This window comes from Mercenaria mercenaria, chromosome 13 (genome assembly GCF_021730395.1).
Source record: "Mercenaria mercenaria strain notata chromosome 13, MADL_Memer_1, whole genome shotgun sequence".
In the NCBI taxonomy this organism is placed as follows: Eukaryota; Metazoa; Mollusca; class Bivalvia; order Venerida; family Veneridae; genus Mercenaria; species Mercenaria mercenaria.
This window is the reverse complement of record NC_069373.1, coordinates 57,352,722-57,376,776: the sequence shown is the minus strand read 5'-3', so window position 1 is coordinate 57,376,776 and position 24,055 is coordinate 57,352,722. Positions and strand designations below refer to the sequence as shown.

At 35.0% G+C, this 24,055-nt stretch overlaps 2 protein-coding genes across 2 annotated transcripts; one reads left to right on the top strand and one right to left on the bottom strand.

Moving 5' to 3' along the window:
- Positions 1-237: 237 nt before the first annotated feature.
- On the bottom strand, positions 238-15,636 carry LOC128547762 (galectin-5-like). The gene is made up of 5 exons (XM_053520916.1): positions 15,628-15,636; positions 2,207-2,260; positions 1,805-1,890; positions 897-1,104; positions 238-438 (listed from the first exon to the last, which is right to left on the bottom strand). Exons 1-5 carry the CDS (start codon positions 15,634-15,636, stop codon positions 322-324), a joined length of 474 nt encoding a protein of 157 aa, XP_053376891.1. The 3' UTR covers positions 238-321.
- Positions 15,637-16,116: 480 nt separating this feature from the next.
- Positions 16,117-21,870, top strand: LOC123528785 (galectin-5-like). Its single transcript, XM_045308782.2, has 5 exons — positions 16,117-16,255; positions 18,714-18,767; positions 19,078-19,163; positions 20,000-20,207; positions 20,663-21,870. The coding sequence occupies exons 1-5, from the start codon at positions 16,232-16,234 to the stop codon at positions 20,777-20,779; spliced, it is 489 nt and encodes a 162-aa protein (XP_045164717.1). The 5' UTR covers positions 16,117-16,231; the 3' UTR covers positions 20,780-21,870.
- Positions 21,871-24,055: the final 2,185 nt, after the last annotated feature.

Below are 24,055 nucleotides of genomic sequence, written 5' to 3'. Positions count from 1 at the left end.
AAATAAATGTACTGGCACCGTTCTGCAACGGAAAGCTACCCTGTGTTTTAATGCCATGACGTTATAATTATACGTTTCCACATATAATAAGTTTTAAAAAAGTATCTATGTGCTTTATTTGTTTTCACCTCTACCATTTCTTTTCAAGTTTTGGACTTCCATTCATTTTAATATACATGTCCCCAAAGTAAGCTTTAAAAAGCATAGCGTCCATGAAGCAATAAGCAAAACAAAATTGGTTAATATGGTAAAACAGAAAACCAATGTCAATAATAAATATTCTTTCGGTAAACTGGACTTGACTTTGTCCTTTTATAATATTCAACCTTGAATTCTGACCATGGAAATTTTTACATCACCTCGATTACGGAGTAGGTCAACTTTATTCAGCGGAAAACGATGGTTGAACTCGACCAAGTGTTGGTTGTTTACTGCGACCTAAAATAACAGCGAAAATATTCTAAGAAAAAAACTGTTATATCCTTTCAGCTGGTTAGATACTCGAGAAAAATGTATAGAGCAGATATTTTTCTTCTCTTTGTAAAGTAGAAATAAATATCAGATTTAAAATTTTACCCATGATACAGTGAAAATGTAAAACTGAGCAGTCACGTAAGAAAGATAGTTTTAAAAAACAAACAAACAAAATTTATTTTTATCAAAAATTTACCTGTATATCCACGCAAAAGCATATCATATCAATATGTCTATGAACTTTATAGATGTTTCTGTTTTTATATTTTAATAAGACAGTAATAAGTATTTATAAACTCTTGAAAGAAATCATAAACAACCAAAGCATAACTGACGCTTTTTTAATATTGTGTTAATAGACTGAAAATTAGGAAGTCAAATTTAAAAATCTTATCACTAATTCAAAGAAACACTATACGCACCTTGTAACATGATAACTCAACAAGGATAATAATTTCAAAGGAATTTCCACGACAGAACGGGAAGGAAGAACTCAGCGTCTCCTCGGGTGTGCCCCATTTCGTATCTTGCTTAGCATTCCTTACGATCACATTTGTGTCGTTTCCAAAACTAAAGCGAACGTCAAAGTGGAAAGCATTTTCATTTCCGCTCTTGGCGTTGTTTGAAAATCTGTGAGCAAGAAAGTATGTTTTAATATCAGTATCTTAAAATGTTAATTTAGTTTTTATTTATTTTATGTCATTCGACCAAAATGGGAAACAAGAGGGCACAGTTTCTTCTCAATTTATAATGGTTAGAGATAGAACATAAAATTTTCAAAAATAGAAAGACATTAAATAAAGTCTAGACTTGATATATATATATGTCTTTCAAATAGCCATATATGTTTTGTACAAATATGGAATTTATGAAAGTTTGGTTTATATCAGTCAATTAAATTTTACTATTTATTTATGTTCACTAAGAATGACAACTCTTGTATATTTTATGACAGAGATATCTATTAGTTTATGTCCCTTGCAATTACACGATTGAGTGGATAATAAAAAAGGGTTTAAACACAATATCATATTTTTTACCTCGATGACAATAAGGATATATTTATATGTGCAAAAGTTGCCCAGCTTTTTTATGGTAAAAATAACTTTTAACAAGCCGATGGTAAAATAAAATATCACTTCGTATTCTATAGTGATGATAATACAGTTTTGCTTGTATCCAAATGTCACAGTTATGAACAGGTATTGTTAATACCTGACAGAGAAGGATTAGTAAAGGTGTTATTATATTGATCTCTATTGCCTATGTCTATATTGGTATTTCTCAGTTACTTTTCATAAGCATTAATAATGATACGACAAGCATATACCCGGGACAATCTGGATTTGGGGTTCCACTGATGAAGATCATCTTGCCCGGATGGAGTGTCCCTATGTTCTGGGTTACTGGCACAGGCTGAATTTGATAAGAACGTGAAATGAATATATACATAATCAATTGTTTACCTAATGGCAACAACCGTTGATATTTATTCCGTCAAAAGATATAATACCTGACGTTAGTTAAAAACGTCTTCTTATGATCTCACATTGCTATCACTCAAGAATTTATATACATAACAAAATCTCATATCAAAGATACATACAGAGAGAGAAAGAAATAGAGAGAAACAATGTGTTAATATCATATAATTTTAAGTGAAGAAGTAAAGCGGAGGAATCGGCTTATTTAAATTACTAAACCTAGAAGTATTTCTTTGCTATATACATACAGGATTAAATATCTTCAGTCCACACAAGCCCTGACAGCTGGTCGCACCTGGGTACTGAAAACGTTAAATACATTTTGCTAAAGAAATATTTTTTCAATAGAAAATATCGTTATATATCAAACTGAACAATACATATAAATCAAACTGAAGACGTCTTAAAAACCACCACTTTTAAACCTAATGTCACCAAAATGCAAACTGGGGGAGCAAATTGAAAGTTTATTTCTGATCAAAATATATACTGTGCCGGCAACTATCTACGGTACTATAGGCAGCCAGTACTTCAAATCTGAAAATATACTCTGTCCCTTCAGATCCTGACAGTATACAATACGTCAACTTAGATTAAAGCGAAGTTTATTTTTCTAAAATGCAAAATCTTTCCAATTCTGTTTTTCATTTCATATGCCTAAGGATTCGGAAACACAAATTTTAAATACCTACCATCCCGCGGGTACTGGAGCGTTATGAAAACCAATTGTGCATAAACTCTTGCCTTGAATTATCGGTAGCAGCTCTTTATGACATAAAGAGCTACTACCGATAATTCAAGGCAAGACATAAGAACACTTCGAAGATACTAAGTTATGATATAAAAATAGCACGTGATTCATAATTCTCGTCTTTCATCCCATTTGAAACACAATTTAAGTTATAAGTAAATGTCAGAGTAAGCCATGCTTAAGATTTCTTTATCTACTCGAAGTAAAACGTAGTGCATTAGAGTAAGTACATTTATGGACTAAAACCCAAATACTGAGTTTTCTTATTTGAAAAAAAAAAACAAACAAAAAAAACAAGAGGGTCATAATGACCCTAAATCGCTCACCTGAGTAATATGAGCCACATGTTTCAAATGGCAAACTGAAGCTAAAATATTAGAAAGTAGGTCAGTAGGTCACATTCATGGTAACTGAAAGTCAGTTTTAAGATCGGTATGAAAAACTACATGTCATCCAAATTTCAAGGCTGTATCTCAAAAAACAAGAAAGTAGGTCAGTAGGTCAAGGTCACAGTAAGGTGACACGTAATCACTTGGGTACATCAGGTAAATATAATTAAACAGTCTCGGAAATATGATCTGATAATTTTTGAAGTATTTTTTCCTATATAACTCATATAACAAGTGACCACCAGGGGCATAATTTGAACAATCCTGTTAGAGGTCCACTAGGCAATGATACATACCAAATATCAAAGGCCTAGGCCTTGAACTTTCAGACAAGAAGATTTTTATTTTTTTCCCTATATAAGTCTATGTTAAACTTGGGACCCCCAGGGCAGGGCCTCTTTTCACTCAAGGGTTATAATTTGAACAATTTTAGTAGAGGACCACAAGGCAATGCAACACACCAAATATCAAAAGCCTAGGCCTTGCAGTTTCAGACAAGAAGATTTTTAAAGTTTTCTCCTATATAAGTCTATGTAAAATTTGGGACCCCCGATGCGGGCCATCTTTTCACCCCTGGGGCACAATCTGAACAATCTTCATAGAGGACCACAAGGCAATGCTACATACAAAATATCAAAGGCCTAGGTATTGTAGTTGACCCCCCGGGGCGGGGCCTCTCTTCACCCCAGAGTAATAATTTGAAAAATTTTGGTAGAGGACCACAAGGCAATGCTACATACCAAATATCAAAGGTCTAGGTCTTGTGGTTTTAGACAAGAAGATTTTTAAAGCTTTTTCCTATATAAGTCTATGTCAAACTTGTGACCCCCGGGGCAGGGCCTCTTTTCACCCTAGGGGCACAATTTGAACAATCTTGATAGAGGACCATAAGATAATGTCACATGCCAAATATCAAGGCTCTAAGTCTTGCGGTTTTGGACAAGAAGATTTTTAAAGTTTTTCCTTTCGGTTGCCATGGCAACCAGAGTTCTGCATGGAATTAAATTCTTTGAATAATTTTGAAAGTGGACCACCCAAGGATCATTCCTGTGAAGTTTGGTGTAATTCTGCCCAGTGGTTTTCAAGAAGAAGATTTCTTTAGAAAATGTTCACAGACACACGACACACGACGGACATCGAGCGGTCACAAAAGCTCACCATGAGCCTTTGGCTCAGGTGAGCTAACAAGAGGGCCATGATGGCCCTATTTCACTCACCTGTTATCATTGAACTTAAGGACAAGTCTTCGAGGTCAAAAGATCATAATAGAAATCAATCAAAAGAATTATGAGAAAATATAGTTGAAATTTTCTTTAAGTAACTTTAAAAACAAGATTTGAAAACTTTTGTAGAGGTCCAATAGGCAATGCTACATGTCAAATATCTAAAATCTTCTGGTTTATTTTTAGAAAACTTTGAAGATTTTTCTATGTACAATCAAGTAACCCCATGGGGCAGGGTCAATTTGACCCCAGGGGTCATGATTTGAATAAACTTTGTAAAAGTCTAATAGGCAATGCTACATGTCAAATATCTAAGATCCAGGCCTTCTGGTTTATTTTCAGGATTTTTTTTTTAAAGATTTTCCTATGTAAAATCAAGTGACCCCTAGGGCGGAGTCAATTTTGACCCCGGGGGACAAGGTTTGAACAAATTTTGTAGAGGTCCACTAGGCAATGCTACATGTCAAATATCTAGTCTCTAGACCTTCTAGTTTATTTTTAGAAAATTTTTGAAGATTTTCCTATATAAAATCAAGTGACCTCTGGTGCCGGATCAATTTTGACCCAGGGGGTCATGATATGAACAAATTTTGTAGAGGTCCACTAGGTAATGCTACATGTGAAATATCTAAGCTCAATGCCTTCTGGTTTATTTTTAGAAAACTTTTGAAGATTTTCCTATGTAAAATCAAGTGACCCCTAGGGCGGGATCAATTTTGACCCCCGGGTCATAATTTGAACAACTTTTGTAGAGGTCCACTAGGCAATGCTACATGTCAAATATCTAAGTTCTAGGGCTTCTGGTTTTTGAGAAGAAGATTTTTTAAATATTTTCCTATGTAAAATGAAGTGATCCCTGGGGCGGGGTCAATTTTGACCCCGGGGACCATAATTTGAACAAATTTTGTAGAGGTCCACTAGGCAATGCTATATGTGAAATATCTAAGCTCTAGGCCTTCTGGTTTATTTTTAGAAATTTTTTGAAGATTTTCTTATGTAAAATCAAGTGACCCCTGGGGCGGGATCAATTTTGACCCAGGGGTCATGATTTGAACAATTTTAGTAGAGGTTCACTAGGCAATGCTACATGTCAAATATCTAAGCTCTAAGGCTTCTGGTTTTTGAGAAGAAGATTTTTTAAAATTTCTTATGTAAAATCAAGTGACCCCTGGGGCGGGGTCAATTTTGACCCCGGGGTCATGGTTTGAATAAATTTGGTAGAGGTCCACTAGGCAATGCTTCACACCAAATATCTAAGCTCTAGGGCTTCTGGTTTTTGAGAAGAAGATTTTTAAAGTTTTTCCTTTCGGTTGCCATGGCAACCAGTGTTCTGCATGGAATTCAATTCTTTGAACAATTTTGAAAGAGGACCATCCAAGGAACATTCCTATGAAGTTTCATCAAAATTGGCCTGTTGGTTTAGGAGGAGATGTTGTTTAAAGGAAAGTGTGGACGGACGGACGGACGGACGGACGGACGCCGGACGGTGAGCGATCACAATACCTCACCCTGAGCACTTTGTGCTCAGGTGAGCTAAAAACAAATCAATGCCTAACCTTTATGTTTACATAATTTTTTTCTTTCTTTCTACTTCTGCTAGTGTAGTGATTGCCGTAAATACAAAAAAGTTTTAATTGATTACTGCAAGAATCAGAACAGGTCTTTTTTCAAGTAAGTTCATTCTCAACTGGAAGAAGCCGTCGGAAAGGAGTTACGAGCAAATTAGAATCGATGTTACGTAATTAGACTGTATGCATCTGCTGGCTGGCACTCAGTCAATAACTATACAACATAGTTTATAGTTGGAGAACAATGCAAGTAATGTGATAGAAATGTTGTTTGATATACAATCAGATAAGAGGTATATAACCCTTACAAGATGTTACAGCCGATTGCGCGGACATTGGTGGAAATCTTCAATATTGATTAAATAGTATTAAAACATGGTTTAGTTTTTAACCATTGTCTACTCATATATTCAAAATTGTTCGATGGGTTGTAGTGTCAAAAGAACGCACCTCTATCGACTCATCATCCTTATCCGTAAACACTCTTCGTTACTATACATTTTATACATGTATAAACAGTGTCTTGAGAGATGGAACTTTGAACTTTTCAAATTTAAAGCTATATTCAATCATATCATTTCTATAGAAACAAATGTAATTTTGCTTTGTGATAACTTTCTATTAACTTTGTGTTGTCCAAAATGTCTAAAATATACCCCTAACAAAATTATTTGTTGGCGATGCATTGAAATGTAATCAAAAAAGTTTTATCTTTTTCTGTTTTCACAAATAGAGGTCTTTAGAATGGTACATAATATCAATTACACTGCCTTGTAGTTAATGAGAACTTGTGGAAAAGTGAAATGTTGTTACGGAAAGGTGGATGAAAATGTAGACAAGCTATTTCAGTAAGCTAAAAAGACACATTCACTTCATTTGGCACGGAGAAATTATCTGTCAATATCAGCCTACTTGCATGTTATATTTGAGCCGCACCATGAGAAAACCAACATAAATCGTTTGCGACCAGCATGGATCCAGACCAGCCAGCGCATCCGCGCAGTCTGGTCAGGATCCATGCTGTTCTCTAACGGTTTCTCTAAATGCAATAGGCTTTGAAAGCGAACAGCATCGATCCTGACCAGACTGCGCGGATGCGCAGGCTGGTCTGGATCCATGCCGGTCGCAAACGCACTATGTTGGTTTTCTCATGGGGAGTCTCATTTATTTTTGTTCTAACAGCCTGTTGCAAATATTAAGGTATTTTCTAACAACAGATGTTTAAATGACAACTGATAAACACGATTATGCCAATGATTTATAACGCATGCTCTGAGATGCATTCGCCGACACACTAAATGACTCATGATTTTTATAAAATGAAATTGAATATTTTTCAGCTTTATCGTTCGTCAGTAGAAAAAACTGTCAGAAAAGGAAGGATACAGATGGGTCAGTTTCGATTCCATTAAATAGTTGTAGAGAAACTGTCTTAATAAAAATGTAAAATATAATTACATTAGATAAATCAATATTCAACCAAGTAGTGTTACAGCTTTTGCATTTACACATTTTTTTCACTGCATCTACCACTTTGTTAAATATCTATTATAATTCCTACTAAGTATATACCGTCAGAAGTATTATGTCTATGAGTCTTACAACAAAATGTAGCAGTTGTTTTCAGCTTTTTGCTGACCTTGAACGTTTGTATACTGGGCAATATCGGAGTCTGTATTTTGGTATCACTGCATGAAGAGCATAATTCAGTGTTTAAACAAAAACAATTTAAAGTTTCAACTAGCATAGGGTATTTGCTGTAGAATTTTAACAGGAGTAATATGGAAAATGTCATTACAAGTGGGTACTTCCAGTACTCGCACACAGGTTAGGCATTCATTGTTGAGACAGAGTGCTGAGATTGGACCTATGATATCCGAGTTAGAAGTAATATGCTAAGCCCCTGTCCTTTTGTTCTGTTGTCATACGCGTCAGCATTGTATCCAAAATCAAGCTAAATAACTTTAATTTCATACATTGCGGGATTATTCTACAACAGTAACAGTGCACGTGACTGCATTTTGTGAGGAAGATGAGTATGTTGCCACCCAACGAGCCAACAGACTCATAATTCCTGACTTGGAAGATGTTTTGAATACTTTCAGAAAAGAACCACATTTGAATCAAATTTTGATCAACTTCCACTCACTAAAGGAAACAATATTCCAACAAATTATATGTGATCATCTTAACAAAATAGTTTGGAGATATAAAATGCTCATTAAACTCTGTTCATTACTTAAAAACGTACAAAAATTGTTATGTTTCAAGACGTTTCACTTCCTTTCATTACCTTGGACCAGTTCTGATTCCATGAAGTAGTTGTAGAGTAACTATCTTGATAAATATGTAAAATATAATGACAAAAGGTAATTCAATATTCACCAAAGTAGTGTTATAGCTTTTGCATTTGCACCTTTATTCACGGCATCTTTCATAAAGTATGGAAAGGGAGATGACTGGTTATCTGATATTAAGATGTGGGGCTTACTGTGTTAAATTTGTACAGCACATTTTCAGGCAGGCCCTGCAATATGCCCAAGGTCACCTCATATTGAGAGTGATTGCATTTTTGCTAGTTCATGGCAAATATTTTCTAAGATTTCTCCTTGTTATCAGTAACAATTGACTTCGTACATTACGACTATGGACACCATTGAATATTAGTGCATTGACAGAAATTTATCCCGTCTTTACTAAGGTAACCTATACTAAAATAATCTTGCATAAATATTGGTTATGACCCCTTAATCAAATTTAAGGAAGGGTTAACTGGAGTCAACATGTTGGTGCATCAGTCCATGCTCAGTGCACCGGAGATAATTCCAGAACGGTATGGCGGATTGACTAATTTTGGTACATAGGTTCGCCACAAGATCCAGGTCGATGGTGAATTTTGTTACAGTCCACTATTATTTAATGCTAGAGTTATGGCCCCCTTTTCTTACTTAAAGTCCAGTAAAAGTCGATGTCTGATAATTATTGAAAGGATGAACGGAATGGAATATATTAACGAATATTGAATATATTAATGGTTGACACATGAATGGTTATCAAATACAGGCCCAGTTCGATTTCTTGTTACAATCCAATATTTGAGTTATGGACCTTTTCGACTTTAAATGTGGTTGTCTGTTCGATTACTCTTTAAAGGCTGAATGGATTGAAGAATCTGTTTATATACAGGTTTATGATTATGAAAAGCAGGCCAAGTTCAGTTTCAGTGAGAATCCACCAGTTTTGCGGGGAGTAGTGACCTCGCTTTGATGTAAAATTTGGTTGTCCGTTCAGTTACACTTGAACAGATGAATGGATTGACTTCGTTGTGATCATAAAATACACGCCAGGTTCACTTCTAGTTACAATCTACATATTTTCTGCAAAATTATATTATGGCCATTTCTGACTTGAAATTCCTCAAAATGTATATTTACCATTCTATCACATTTGAAAGGATAAATGGATTTAATTCATTTTGGGTATACAGGTATACGATCATAAATTACTGGCCAAACTGGATTTTGGTAACAATCCTTCAATGTTTGATAGACTTTTCAACATCAAATTTGTAAATAAAAGCTCCTTTATTTTCTTCAAGTTTGCCAAAAGGCTAACAGATCTTGTTTAAAAAACACTCCCTTGGTTATCTAATTTCATTTGGTATGCATCCTTTTCAGCTTACCTAAACTTTGTTCAGTGAGCTATTTGTATTGGCTTTTGGTCTGTTCTGCATCAACAGTTTTAGCTTGAGTATTTGAATTTTTTCAAAGAATGAGACCTTTTATTGTTGCCCTTTCTTCGGCATCTCTGCATCGCAAAACTTCTGCATATAAGCAGATGTCTCAGAAACTACTGCGCCAGACGCTTTTTAACATTACCAGATGTCGTCAAGATAATAAAGTAACCACAAAGACCAGGTAACATAATCCTAGCCCTCTTTACTCACTCCCTCATCCCATCCTCACTCGCCCTCACATGACCCTTTTGATTTTATGTGTCTTCATATCCCTTCACCCCTGCCTCCCCCCTCCCCCACCCCAACACACACACATCCAAACTTTTATAGTAGAGGTGGATTGGCCAAGATTAATCGTACACAAGTTTCATAAATATCTCTGAAACTACTGGTCAGAATTATGCTAAACTTGACCAGAAGTATCCTGGCAAGCTCCTCTCAAATTTGTTGAATTTCAGGGGCCGCTAGAGCTTAAAATAGAAAAACTTTTTAACTTCTAAGGAACGCTTGATGACTTTTCATCAAACTTGGTCTGTAGCATCATAAAATTTCCTCTTCTAAATTGTTTCAAATCGGAGAGCTAGGCCCCTTGAAGGGGCACTAGAGCTAAAAATAGAAATACTTTTAATCAACTTCTCGTGAACCAGTTGACGTATCTTTATCAAAGTTGGTCTGTAGCATCATTATACGGTCATTTTCAAAATTTATTCATATGGGAGTGCTTGGCCTAAATAGGCGGCTAGAGTAAAATATGAAAACCTTTAATTCTTCTCATGAACCGCATTATGGACTGTCATCAAGCATTTTTAGGGGCCACTAGGGCTAAAAATAGAAACAACTTTGAATAACTTCTTCCGATGAAGTGCTGGATGGATCTTGATCAAACTTCGTGTGAAGCATATTAAATTTCAAAGTTCAAAGGTCATTTTATAGCTTGTCCGTGCTGTAATTTTGTCATGCATAAAACAATCGTTTGTATTTGGCATAAATGTTTGCCTCAATGAGACAGAGTGTCGCGTACAACTCCCAGACCCCTACCGCAAAGGTCAAGTTCATACTTAGCGGTCAAATGTCAAATCTTGGTGCAGTTTTCCTGGTCCGGGTTGTTACTTAGCCATGGATTGAGGATTTCTTAAATAACCTGGCCCAGTTGTTTGCCTGAATAGGAGAGTCTGTCCGGCGTAAGAACTTGCAAGGTCAGGATCACACTTATGGGTCAAAGGTCTAAATTTGATGCAGTTTCTCTTGTCAGGGCTGTAACTTAGTCATGGGTGGAGATGTTCTTTAATAACTTGGCAGAAATGTTTGACACAATCAGTCCTTTTGACAGCTGACGGGCTCGACATGTTGCCCAAAGTATTGCATGTAAGCAGGTCTTTTTTTTTCAGAAACTATTTTACTAAATTCTTTCAAACTCTTTGGCGTCAAAAGATGATCAAACAGCAGGTTTGATAAATCGGGCTTATATATTGTCATATTTGTGCCACTTTTTTAGCTCAATGGTTTGCCGTTTTCGAGTTTTGTTTCAAATAGTACTTTTATTGTTACCATTTTGTCTGCATCTGTGTATCTATTTAAAGGCATTTATTTTACTTAAGACCTTGACAATATATCAAATCAAAACTTACAGGCCATTCCACTGTGTCTTAGACATTAAGTTAACTTAAAGACATTGCCACTGGCTCTTTAACATAACTTTAACCTAAACACATGGACCCGTATTCATAAAGCTCCTAAGGAGAAAACTTAGGAAAATCCTTAATTTTGTAAAATACCTGAACATCACAACACAACATAGCACAAAATAAATGTGTAGACTTTATAAGATTTATTGATATCTTCATTACTATGCCAGACCCTATGTAAAAATATTGTTAGACATTCCAATTATCTCGACGATTGTCAACTAAATGCTTTGGAACTTTTCTTTTAGTTAGTACCTTAGGAAAGATTTTCCCTTAAGAGCTTTATGAATACCAGCCCTGGTCATTTTAACATTAAAAGACACAGTGGTAGGTTCTTTAGATTTAATGTACATCTACACTGATCGTTGACAATATTTAAGCCCGAGTCATCAAACCTGGTCTGTTTGATTATCTCATGATGCCAAAGACTTGTGATGAGTTTGAAAGCATTTAATCAAATACACAATGTAGTTTTTGAAAAGCCTCCTTACATGCAATACTTTCACAAAACTTATATTTTAACTAAATGCCCAAGGGCAACATGCCGAGCCCGAGACCTCTCAAAAGTACTGATTGTGGCAAACATTTCTGCCAAGTTATTTAAGAGACCCTCAATCCATGGCAGAGTTACAGCCCGGACAAGGAAAATTGCACCAAGTTTTGACATTTGACCGCTAAGTATGAACTTGACCTTTGCGGTAGGGGTCTGGGAGTTGTACGCGACACTCTGTCTCATTGAGGCAAACATTTATGCCAAATACAAACGATTGTTTTATGCATGACAAAATTACAGCACGGACAAGCTATAAAATGACCTTTGACCCACAAGTGTAACCTTGACCTTTCAGAAAGAGACCCAGGGTTTGTGCACGACACTCCGTCTCATAGAGGTGAGCATTTACGCCAAAGAAAAAAAACATTGCACTATACTGATCAAGGTTATGGCCTGGACAATCTCTAAACAGACTTTTGACCCTTGTGTCCTTGACCTTTGATATAGGAACTTGGGGTTTGCACATGACACTCCGTCTCATTGAGTTAATGCATTCCTCAATGCATGTCAAAGTTATGGGCCGGACAAGATCTGATATGACCGTTAACCTCCAACTGTGATCTTGACCTTTAAGATAGGAACTTGGGGATTGCGCATAAAACTTCGCCTACAGAGGTTAACATTCATGCCAAATATAAACAAGATTGCTCCATGTATGTCTAAGTTATGACCCGGAAAAACAAACGGACGGACGCACGCACGGAAGCACACACATACACTGAACAGCCATTTGGACAACTATTCTACGCTTCCTCAAGCGGGCTTGAAAACAAGACATGTCAGCAGACAAAAGCTGGTAGCAGAAGATGAAGAGTTTAACAATAGTACATTCTGAAAGGGAAAGATATACTTGAGAGGATTATTTGTTGATTGGGGTTCGGCTGAGTAAAAAACAAAATTAGGAACTGCAATCAAGGAAAAATGAAAACTATATCTAAGCATGGGGATTAGAGGGGTTGTGCGTTTAGGATGAGGTTTTCTTCTTTTATTTCTTTTAAAGGGAGGGGATTGATAAGGTGGGAGAAACAAACTGAGCCAAGGGGGACCATTGTGGCCCTATGTTGATCACCTGACCATGACTATATGACCGTAAGCATATGTTTGACAAACTGAATCATGAATGCTAACAACTGCTTTAGATAAAAACATAAAACAGCAAAAGTGAGTGCCCTACCCCAACATTTTAAACACTTTTGAGAGAGAATCTTACATGGAAGCTACAAATCTAATTTATTGAAGACAATTAAGCAGTTCATTGGAAAAAAGTAACTGATAAAAAAGAAATCTATTTGTAGCCCTATTGTCCAAAAAAAGGGGCAAAGAGTCCCTATTTGAAATTTTAATTGCTACACACCAAGTTTGATGAAGATCCATCCAGCACTTCATGGGAAGAAGTTATATAAAGTTGTTTCTATTTTCAGCCCTGGTGGCCATTAAAAATGTTTGATGATAATGTATAATGCGGTTCATGAGAAGAACTCTTTTTTTTTTCTTCTTTTTTACTCTAGTCGCCATTTCAGGTCAAACACTCCCATATGAACAAATTTCGAAAATGGCCTTATAATGATGCTACAGACCAACTTTGATGAAGATCCATCAACTGACTGGTTCACGAGAAGTTTTTTAAAGGTATTTCTATATTTAGCTCCCCGATTTGAAACAATTTAGAAGAGGACATATTATGATGCTACAGACCAAGTTTGATGAAAGTCATCAAGTATTGATGAGAAGTTTAAAGATTTTCTATTTTAAGCTCTAGCGGCTCCTGAAAGGGGTCAAGAAGAAACAATTCAATAACCTTGAAAGGAGCTTGCCAGGATGTTACTGGTCAAATTTGACATAATTCTGACCAGTAGTTTCAGAGATATTTTTGAAAATTGTGGACGATGGATCTTGGCCAATGCGCCTATACTATGAATATTTGGATGTGGGGGAGTGGGCAGGGGTGATGGGATATGAAGACACATAATCAAGAGGGTCATGTGAGGGCGAGTAGGAATGGAATGTGGAAGTGAATAATGATAAAGGGCTATGGTTATGTTACTTGGCCTGTGGAGTTACTTTGTTGTGCTGACAACATGTGTTTAAAGTTTGAAGCATTTGGCTAAAACTGGTAGATTCTCACCAAAACTGAACTTAACCTGCTTTTCATAATCATATACCTGTATATCAAAAAATTCTTCAATCCATTCAGCCTTTAAAGTGTTATCGAACAGACAACCACATTTAAAGTTGTAAAGGGTCCATAACTCAAATATTGGATTGTAACCGAAATCGAACTGGGCCTGTATTTTATAATCATGTGTCTACCATTAATATATTCAATCCGTTCCATTCATCCTTTTAATAATTATCAGACACCGACTTTCACTGAACTTTAAGTAAGAAAAGGGGGCCATAACTCTAGCATTAAATATCAGTAGACTGTAACAAATTCACCCTCGACCTGGATCTTGTGATTATACACCCATGTTCCCAGAATAGTTAATCCACCAATCCGTTCTGGAATTACATTCGGTTCACTGACGCATGGGCTGATGCACCAACATGTTGACTCCAGTTAAACCCTCTTTTACATTGATTTAGGGGTCACAACCAATATTTATGCAAAATTATTTTAGTATAAGTTACCATAATTGTTATGCCTAAAGAGGAATAAATTTCTATCAATGCACTCTTATCCATGGTGTCCATAGTCTTAATGTACGAGGTCAATTGTTATTGATAACAGGGAGAAATCTTAGAAAATCTGCCGTGAACCAGCAAAAATGCAATGCATCGCAATATGATGTGACCTTGGGCATATTGCTAGGACCTGCCTTTACATGTGCTATACAAAGATAACACAGTAAACCCCACGTCTAAATATCACATAACCAGTCATCTCCCTTTTCATACTTTATGAAAGAAAGAAATGCCATGTAAAAGGTGCAAATGCAAAAGCTATAACACAAATTTGGTTAAATATTGATTTACCTTTTGCAGTTATATTTTACATTTTTATTAAGACAGTTACTCTACAACCACTTCTTTGATCGGAACTGATCCAAGATAATGGAAGGAAGTGAAACGTCCTTGAAACATACAATTTTTTGAATAATCATTAATTGATCCACCTGCTTGTATTTAATTTAATATGTTTGTATGTTTTAAGTAATGAACAGAATTTAATGAACATTTCATATCTTCAAACTATTTTGTTAAAATGAGCACATATAATTTGTCCTTTAGTCAGTGAAAGTTGATCAAAATCTCAAATGGTGATTCTTTTCTGAAACTATTCAAAACATCTTGCAAACTCAGGAATATTGAGTCTGTTGGCCCGTTGAGTGGCAACATAATCATCTTCATCTTCTCACAAAATGCAGTCACTTGTTTGAAACTAGTTATTTAGATTGCTTTTGAATTTGACATATTGAACCATTTCCTTTGAACACAAAGCTAGCATGTGTGTCAACAGAACAGAAGAACAGGGGCTTAGCATATTATTTCTAAGAAACAAGGATGAATATCCAACAGGGAAAGCCACGTTCTAAACAAACAGCCTCCCTCAACGTAAATCGAGCACGCGGACGTGCACACACACACACACACACACACACACACACACACACACACACACACACACACACGCGCGCAAACGTACACGCACAAAGACAAAACAAATAAAGGAACAGAGTGGGGCAACGACTTGGAACGGTCAGTGGCAAAACCACCACTGGGGAGCTTAAACCGGTTTATGGTGCATTTAACCTTACTCTTACCTCCACCATGTTCCAAACTCACAGGACAGTGTAAACAGAAGTTATCCCTGCCAGGTGAAACCCTAACCTACGCAAAGGCAACAGAAGGCATGTTCAGGTCCAATCTCAGCGCTGTTTCAACAATGCCTACCCTAAGCGCGAGTACTGGAAGTAAACTTGGGACGCAATGACCACTTGTAACGGCTTTTTTTTTTGATAAAATTATCTACGATTTTACTCCTGTTAAAATTCTACAGAAAATACCCCATGCTAGTTGAAAAACTTCAAATTGTTCTTATCTAAACACTGAAGTACGCTATACATGCACTGATGCCAAAATACAGACTCCGATATTGACCAGTATACAAACGTTCAAGGTCAGCGCAATGGTGAAATATACTAGTAACATCTGCTCCGTTTTATTTTATGACTCATAGACATAATACTTCTGACGGTATATGCTTAGTAAGAATCTTTTTAATAGCTCATTGCTATTTTTGGACATGGATTATGTTAACGCCTTCTGGGCGGGTCATCCATGTTATATGTATATCATCTACACACCGATTTTCAGATAGTTGCCGATAAGCAAAACCGACTTAAGAACAAACTCTGAAGGATACAGATGGCGAATATTGTCCATGCTCCGGTAAGATATTAACACACATATATATTTTGGGTTCTCTTGCATTTTATACCAAAATAAATGATCGCAATAGTTTGGTGAAAATATGTAGTAACATATATAACATTTTAAAATACCAGTTAAATATATTAATATTTGCATATTAATTAATAACATTTTGAGTGTTATTTTGCTAATACGAAAAAGGCCGTAATAGTATAATGATTATTACTATTAGATGTGGTCATGTTCATTTTATTGTGATTTTGTAGGGCTGCCTCAAAATTGTTAAGTTTGTTATAAAGGGTTTAGTTAAGCTAAATTCTACTTCTGTTTCGTATTTTAGCTGCCACTGATTACTTTTGTGTATTTTCTTCATATTTTAGAAACCACACGAAAATTTATATGATTAATTATAGTTTAATTCCCACCAAATCTTATTGTTTTAGCTTATATATACATAGTAAAATGTAATCATTATATGTGCAGACTTTTATAGTTTCACAAATGAGAGTATGAAATGATAAAGGCAAAAGGTCTTTTCATTTGTGTGTTTGGCAAAAAGTGGTTCAGTCTTTAAGTGTGTGTGTTTCAGTCTTCTAATATGTGAAGACTTTTCCTACAGTTTCTTCTACTGACGAAAGTGAAAAGACAAAATGTCCAAATAAACCGATAAAGCTGAAAAATATTCCATTTTCATTTATAAAAATCATGAGTCATTTACAGTGTCGGAGAATGCATCGCAAAGCATGCTTTATTAATCAATGGCATAATCGCGTTTGTTAATTGTCATTGAAACATCTGTTGTTAGAAAATATCTTTATTTTAGCAACAGACTGTTAGAAAAAAATGTGACGTGCAAGTAGGCTGAAATTGACAGTAAGTTTCTCCGTCCCAAATTAAGTGACTGTGTCTTTTCATCTTACCGAAATAGCTGATCTACATTTACATCCACCTTTCCCGAAACAAGATTTCACTTCTCCACAAGTTCTCATTAACTACAAGACATTGTAATTGATATTAAGTACCATTTTAAAGACCTCTATTTGTGGTAATAAAAAAAAGTCAAACTTTCTTGACTGCTTTTCAATGTATCGTCAAGAAACGGTTTTGTTAGGGGTATTTGTTAGACATTTTGGACAGCAAAAAGTTATTAGAAAGTTATCACAAAGTATAATTACATTTGTTTCCATAGAAATGATATAATTGAATATAGCTTTAAAATTCTAAAAGTGCAAACTTCCAACACTTAAGACATTGTTTATACGTGTATAACATGTATATTCACGAAGAGTGTTTACGGATTCGGATAATGAGTCAGTAGACATGCGTTCATTTTGACACTACAGCACATCGAACAAGTTTGAATATGAGTAGACGATGATTAAAAGCAAACTATGTTTTTAAGATCATTTAATCAATATTGAAGGTTTCCACCAATGTCCTCACAATCGGCTGTAACAGATTGTAAGTGATTATATACCTCTTATCAGATTGTATATCAAACAGCATTTCTATCACATTACTTCCATTGTTCTCCAACAATAAATTATACTGTATAGTTATTGACTGAGTGTCAGCAGATGCATAAAGTCTAATTACGTAGCATCGATTCTTATTTGCTCGTAACTCCTTTCCAATTGAGAATGAACTTATTTGAAAAAAGACGTGCTTTGATTCTTGCAGTTATCAATTAAAACTTTGTTTTTTTTATTTACGGAAAATATTACACCAGCAGAAATAGCAAGAAATATAATTATGTAAACATAAAGGTTAGGATTTGATTTGCCTATTTTTTCAAAACAAGAAAATACAGTATTTGGGTTTTAGTCCTTAAATGTACTTACTCTAATGCATTACGTTATCCTTCGAGTAGATAAAGAAATCTTAGGCATAGCTTACTCTGACATTTACTTATAAATTAAATTGTGTTTCAAATGGGATGAAACACGAGAATTATGAATCACTGTTACTTAGTATCTTTGAAATGTTCTTATATGTGTTGCTTTGAATTATCGGTAGCAGCTCTTTATGTACAACTGGTTTTCATAACGTCCCCGTACCCGCGGGATGGTAGGTATTTACAGTTTGTGTTTCCGAATCCTGATGCATATGAAATGGAAAACAGGAATTGGAAAGATTTTGCTTTATAGAAAAATAAACTGCGTTTTAAGTTTTAAGTTGACGTATTGTATACTGTCAGGATCTGAGAGGATATAGTTTATTTTCAGATTTGAAGTACTGGCTGCCTATAGTATCGTTGGTAATTGCCAACGATATCTATTCTTAACACAGTACATATTTTGATCAGAAATCAACTTTCAATTTGCTCCCCCAGTTTGCTGTTTTGGTGACATTAGGTTTAAAAGACGTGGTGTTTAAGACGTCTTCAGTTTGTTTATATGTATTGTTCAGTTTGATACATAACGATGTTTTCTATTGAGAAATTATTTCTTTAGGAAAATGTATTTACTGTTTTCAGTACCCAGGTGCGACCAGCTGTCAGGGATTGTGTGGACTAAAGATATTTAATCCTGTATGTATATATCAAAGAAATACTTCTTGGTTTAGTATGCCGATGCCTCCGCTTTACTTCTTCACTTAAAATTATATGATATTAACTCTCTCTCTCTCTCTCTCTCTCTCTCTCTCTCTCTCTCTCTCTCTCTCTGCATGTATCTTATAAGACTACATTATGTATATACATTCTTGAGTGATAGCAATGTGAGTTCATTAGAAGTTTTTAACTAACGTCAGGTACTATATTTTGACAGAATAAATATCAACGGTTGTTGCCATAAGGTAAACAACTGATTATGTATATATTCATTTCTTATCAAATTCAGCCTGTGCCAGTAACCCAGAACATAGGGACACTCTATCCAGGCAAGATGATCTTCATCAGCGGAACCCCAAATCCAGATTGTCCCAGGTACAGTCGTATCATTATTAATGCTTATGAAAAGTAACTGAGAAATACCACTATAGGCAATTGAGATCAATATAATGACACCTTTACTAATCCTCCCTTAATAATACCTGTTCAGTGTTAATAACTGTGACATTTTGATATTATATTCAACATAAAATACTAAGTGATATTTTATTTTACCATCGACTTGTTAAAAGTTAATTTTTACCATAAATAAGCTGGGCAGCTTTTCCACATATTAATATATCCTATGATCCCTTTTTTATTTTCCACTCAATTGTGTAATTGTAAGGGACATAAACTAATAGATATCTCTGTAATAACATTCCTAATACAAGAGTTGTCATTCTTAGTGGTCATATATTCAAAATAAATAGTAAAATTTTAGTCACTGATATAAACCAAACTTTCATGAATTTCATATTTGAGCCGTGCCATGAGAAACCCAACATAGTGCGTTTGCGACCAGAATGGATCCAGACCAGCCTGCGCATCCGTGCAGTCTGGTCAGGATCCATGCTGTTTGTTAACGGTTTCTCTAATTGCAATAGGCTTTGAAAGCGAACAGTATGGATGCGCAGGCTGGTCTGGATCCATGCTGGTCGCAAACGCACTATGTTGGTTTTCACATGGCACGGCCCATTTGTACAATCATATTTGGTTATTTGAAGGACTTATATATCAATTCTAGACTTTATTTAATGTCTTTCTATCCATTATAAATTAAGAAGAAACTGTGTCCTCTTGTTTCCCATTTTGGTCGAATGACATAAAATAAATAATAACTAAATTAACATTTTTAGATACTGATATAAAACATACTTTCTTGCTCGCAGATTTTCAATCAACCTCAAGAGCGGAAAGGAAAATGCTTTCCACTTTGACGTTCGCTTTAGTTTTGGAAACGACACAAATGTGATCGTAAGGAACGCTAAGCAAGATACGAAATGGGGCACACCCGAGAAGACGCTGAGTTCTTCCTTCCCGTTCTGTCGTGGAAATTCCTTTGAAATTATTATCCTTGTTGAGTCATCATGTTACAAGGTGCGTATAGTGTTTCTTTGAATTAGTGATAAGAATTTTAATTTTGACTTCCTATTTTTCAGTCTATTAACACAATATTAACAAAGCGTCAGTTATTCTTTGGTTGTTTATGATTTCTTTCAAGAGTTTAGAAATACTTATTACAGTCTTATTAAAATATAAAAACAGAAACATCTATAAAGTTCATAGACATATGGATATGATATGCCTTTGCGCGGATATACAGGTAAATCTTTGATAAAAATAAATTAAGTTTGTTTTTTAAAACTATCTTTCTTACGTGACTGCTCAGTTTTACATTTTCACTGTATCATTGGTGAAATTTTAAGTCTGATAATTACTTCTACTTACAAAGAAAAGAAAAATATCTGCTCTATACATTTTGCTCGAATATCTACCCAGCTGAAAGGATAAAACAGATTTTATTTCTTAGAATATTTTCGCTGTTATTTTAGGTCGCAGTAAACAACGAACACTTGGTTGAGTTCAACCATCGTTTTCCACTGGAAAAAGTCGACCTACTCCGTATTCGAGGCGATGTAAAAATTTCCATGGTCAGAATTCAAGGTTGAATATTATAAAAGGACAAAGTCATGTCCAGCTTACCGGAAGAATATTTATTATTGACATTGGTTTCCTGTTTTACCATATTAACCTCTTTTTTTTTTTGCTTATTGCTTCATGGAGGCAATACTTTATAAAGCATACTTTAGGGACATGTATATTAAAATGAATGGGAGTTCAAAACTTTAAAAGAAATGGTAGATGTGAAAACAAATAAAGAATATACATACTTTTTAAGAACTTATTTTATGTGGAAATGTATAATTACAACATCATGGCATTATAACACAGGGTGGCTTTCCGTTGCTGAACGGTGCCAGTAAGGTTTGAACTAACTGGTACAAACATTAATTTGAAATCTTTAGAGTCTACCCCTTTTGTCACTATAGATACTGTTGAAAATGAGATTCTGTTCAATGTAAAACGAAAGAAGATCAATTTTATAATAGAAGAGTGATTCCCCATCTTGAATAAGACACATAGATGTTAGCTTTTAGCTGTAAGATGGGTCAATCCAAACGCTATTGTTGTGTGTTGCCACGAAGATCTAATTTAATGTTTGAATAGTCTGTGTGACATCTTGGGTACTATTTTAGCCAGAATTTATACAAAGACTTTTAAAAATCTGTGAATAGATCATTTGAAATCGTTAAAATCAACCAATCAACCAAGCAACATAATAGCAGATTCGGTTTATTCAGTCTGTTCATGAGAGGAAGGCGGAATTTGATTACAGTAAAATTGAATGTTCCATGATCTCAAAGGTCCATAAAATAAAACTTGTAAACAGGTCGTTGTACATTTCTATTTCTGCACTTGTGGGTATTTTAGAACAATGTGGTGGCATATACATTTATGTATGGTATATCTGGTTTGAAGCTATATATATATATATGAAATCTTACTAATTTTCTTGAAACATGCCTTCAATTTTTAAGACATGTAATTGTAACTTTTAGTATGTGTCTTATGGTTCCAAATTAAGTGACCATGTGCATTGTTTCATATTGTTTATAACGTTTATAGGACATATGTTGTGCTGTTTTATGGTGTACTACTTGTTTATGAATGGGAAACTAATAAATTATTTACACATTCACACAGCTTTCTTTCTTTGTGACTTTATTTTTAATAACAAAATATGAAACATGATTGAAAAATATGTGGTTAATAATGTCCACACAACAAACATCCATAGCAAGCCATGCTATACAGTATGTGATGAAGGAACATATATAGGGATAAATACAGAGGAAGTGTTGAGAGGATCTAATCAAAGAAAGCCATACTTACTATAACATACAGACTCAGTAAAGCACAACAACAAAATTAGTATGGACACATTTTAGTGTTTTGTATTATTTTTAGTATGATATATTTAAATAGAGTAAAACCTTTGTTCATAACGTGTAGTATAGCATTTGAAATAATTTTCAATCCCAGAAAATTGAGTAACCAATCAAATCATTGATACAGTAACCTTCCAAACCGAAAACTAACCGGGCAAATGTTTAGGGAACCATCTACACCAAGAAAAGCTGTAGAAGTCCTGAAAGATACCCGGGAACTTTACAGTGGACTCTATTGAAACAGATGCATTTTTATCTTAGAAGTGCAAATTTACACAAACTAACACAATACCATGATGAAAATTGCTCCACCCGTACAACCAAACAAGAACATACGCTTGTTAACAAAAATTTATATTCGTTTGATTTACAAGGCAAACGGTATTAAGTATGACAAAAATCTACTTAAAAAGTATGGAGAAGGATAAGCAACTTCTAGTCTCAAACACCGAAGTAAGTTAGCTTGTATACTGGCCGCAGTAACAGTTAAATGGCAACATAACTCCAGTATTTGGAACTAACTTGAGTCATAAAGGGCACTGCCTGAAATTCATAAAAAGATTTAATGAATTAACACTTTAGTAATGTGTCAATGTGTCAAAATGCTTTTAAATTCATTATGTAGTAACGTTTTGAACTTTTGAGTATAACGACCCCCCCACCCTGCACACACACACACGCACACACACACACACGCACGCACATACACACACACACACAAACGCACGCACACACGCACGCACGTACGCGCGCGCACACGCACACACACACACGTATAAAGTTCGGGTAAGTACATAAGATAGCCTGTAATATTATGAAATGTTGAGAAAATTTGATCCATTTGTGCCGTCATTATTGCGATAAAGTAAAATACATCCTATTCACTGTTGTTATATTTTCTGCTCCTTTGGGATAATGAAGTCCATTCAGTACCTGTGTATTAGAGTTCCGCTTAAACCGGTGCTAGGGACGTGAGGGGTGTTGCACATTTCCGATTACCTCTCATGAACAGACTCAGTCAAACCGAGCCTGCTATCATTCTGCTTGATGCATTATATGCTTCCAAATGATCTTTTTACAGATTTTATTGTCTTAAAGTAATATATAATTATTATATACGAAAATCTTATCTATTTGTGCCGTCATTATTGTGATAATTGACTAGTCTTAAAGTAAAATATGTATACGTCCTATATTTTATCCGCCGCTACATTATGTAAACTGTAGCAATTATGATCATCTACATACCGAGTAACAGCAATGCGATTTTACGTGTATAAAATTATTGGTCAGGGTGATTAAATAAACTCAACAGACGGAGCGAAAACGTTATCGAGATGATTTTTACAAATGATAATTAAAAAAATGCCAGGGTGAGGATGAAATATTATGGAAAAAAACATTCAAACAGTTTGGCTTAAGCGGAATCCTTTGGTACAAAAAACATCCCGAAGACCGAGTAAACATAACAATGCTGTCGAGACGTATTGACGTATTGACGGCCACCACATTTCACGTAAAAACTGCTATTGCGTTTGTTCTTTTTTTTTCTTTAAGAAGACCCTTTCGAAGCATAGACAGCAACCAAACAAAAAATAGCAGCTTTGATTTCATCGAGATATTTTTTCATGTGCGGTACCTCTCATGTCTCGTTTGCAGCGTATAATTTTCAAGATAATAATAATGAAATAATACGTGTCAAATATCATGTACACGTATTGCTTCACGTAAGCCTTAGCTTAGTTATATTACAAAAACTTATCCACTGGTTGAAATACAACTGTTTATACTTTTTTTTTATACATCGAATAAACTATTTCAGACTTGAATTCAAAAGTCGTTTAAACAGTACTGTTTGTTTCTTTATCAAATGAACTTCTGTTTCAAAACACATTACCGAAAACCTTACATAATTGTTGATCTGATGTGGTATCG

Coding starts and splice junctions, on each gene's coding strand:
- LOC128547762 (XM_053520916.1), bottom strand. Junction 1,105..1,804: donor CCAAATCCAGATTGTCCCGG/GTATATGCTTGT, acceptor TCTTGCTCACAG/ATTTTCAAACAACGCCAAGA. Junction 439..896: donor TTGAGTTATCATGTTACAAG/GTGCGTATAGTG, acceptor CTGTTATTTTAG/GTCGCAGTAAACAACCAACA.
- LOC123528785 (XM_045308782.2), top strand. CDS start 16,232: ATGGCGAATATTGTCCATGCTCCG. Junction 16,256..18,713: donor CGAATATTGTCCATGCTCCG/GTAAGATATTAA, acceptor TACTGTTTTCAG/TACCCAGGTGCGACCAGCTG. Junction 20,208..20,662: donor TTGAGTCATCATGTTACAAG/GTGCGTATAGTG, acceptor CTGTTATTTTAG/GTCGCAGTAAACAACGAACA.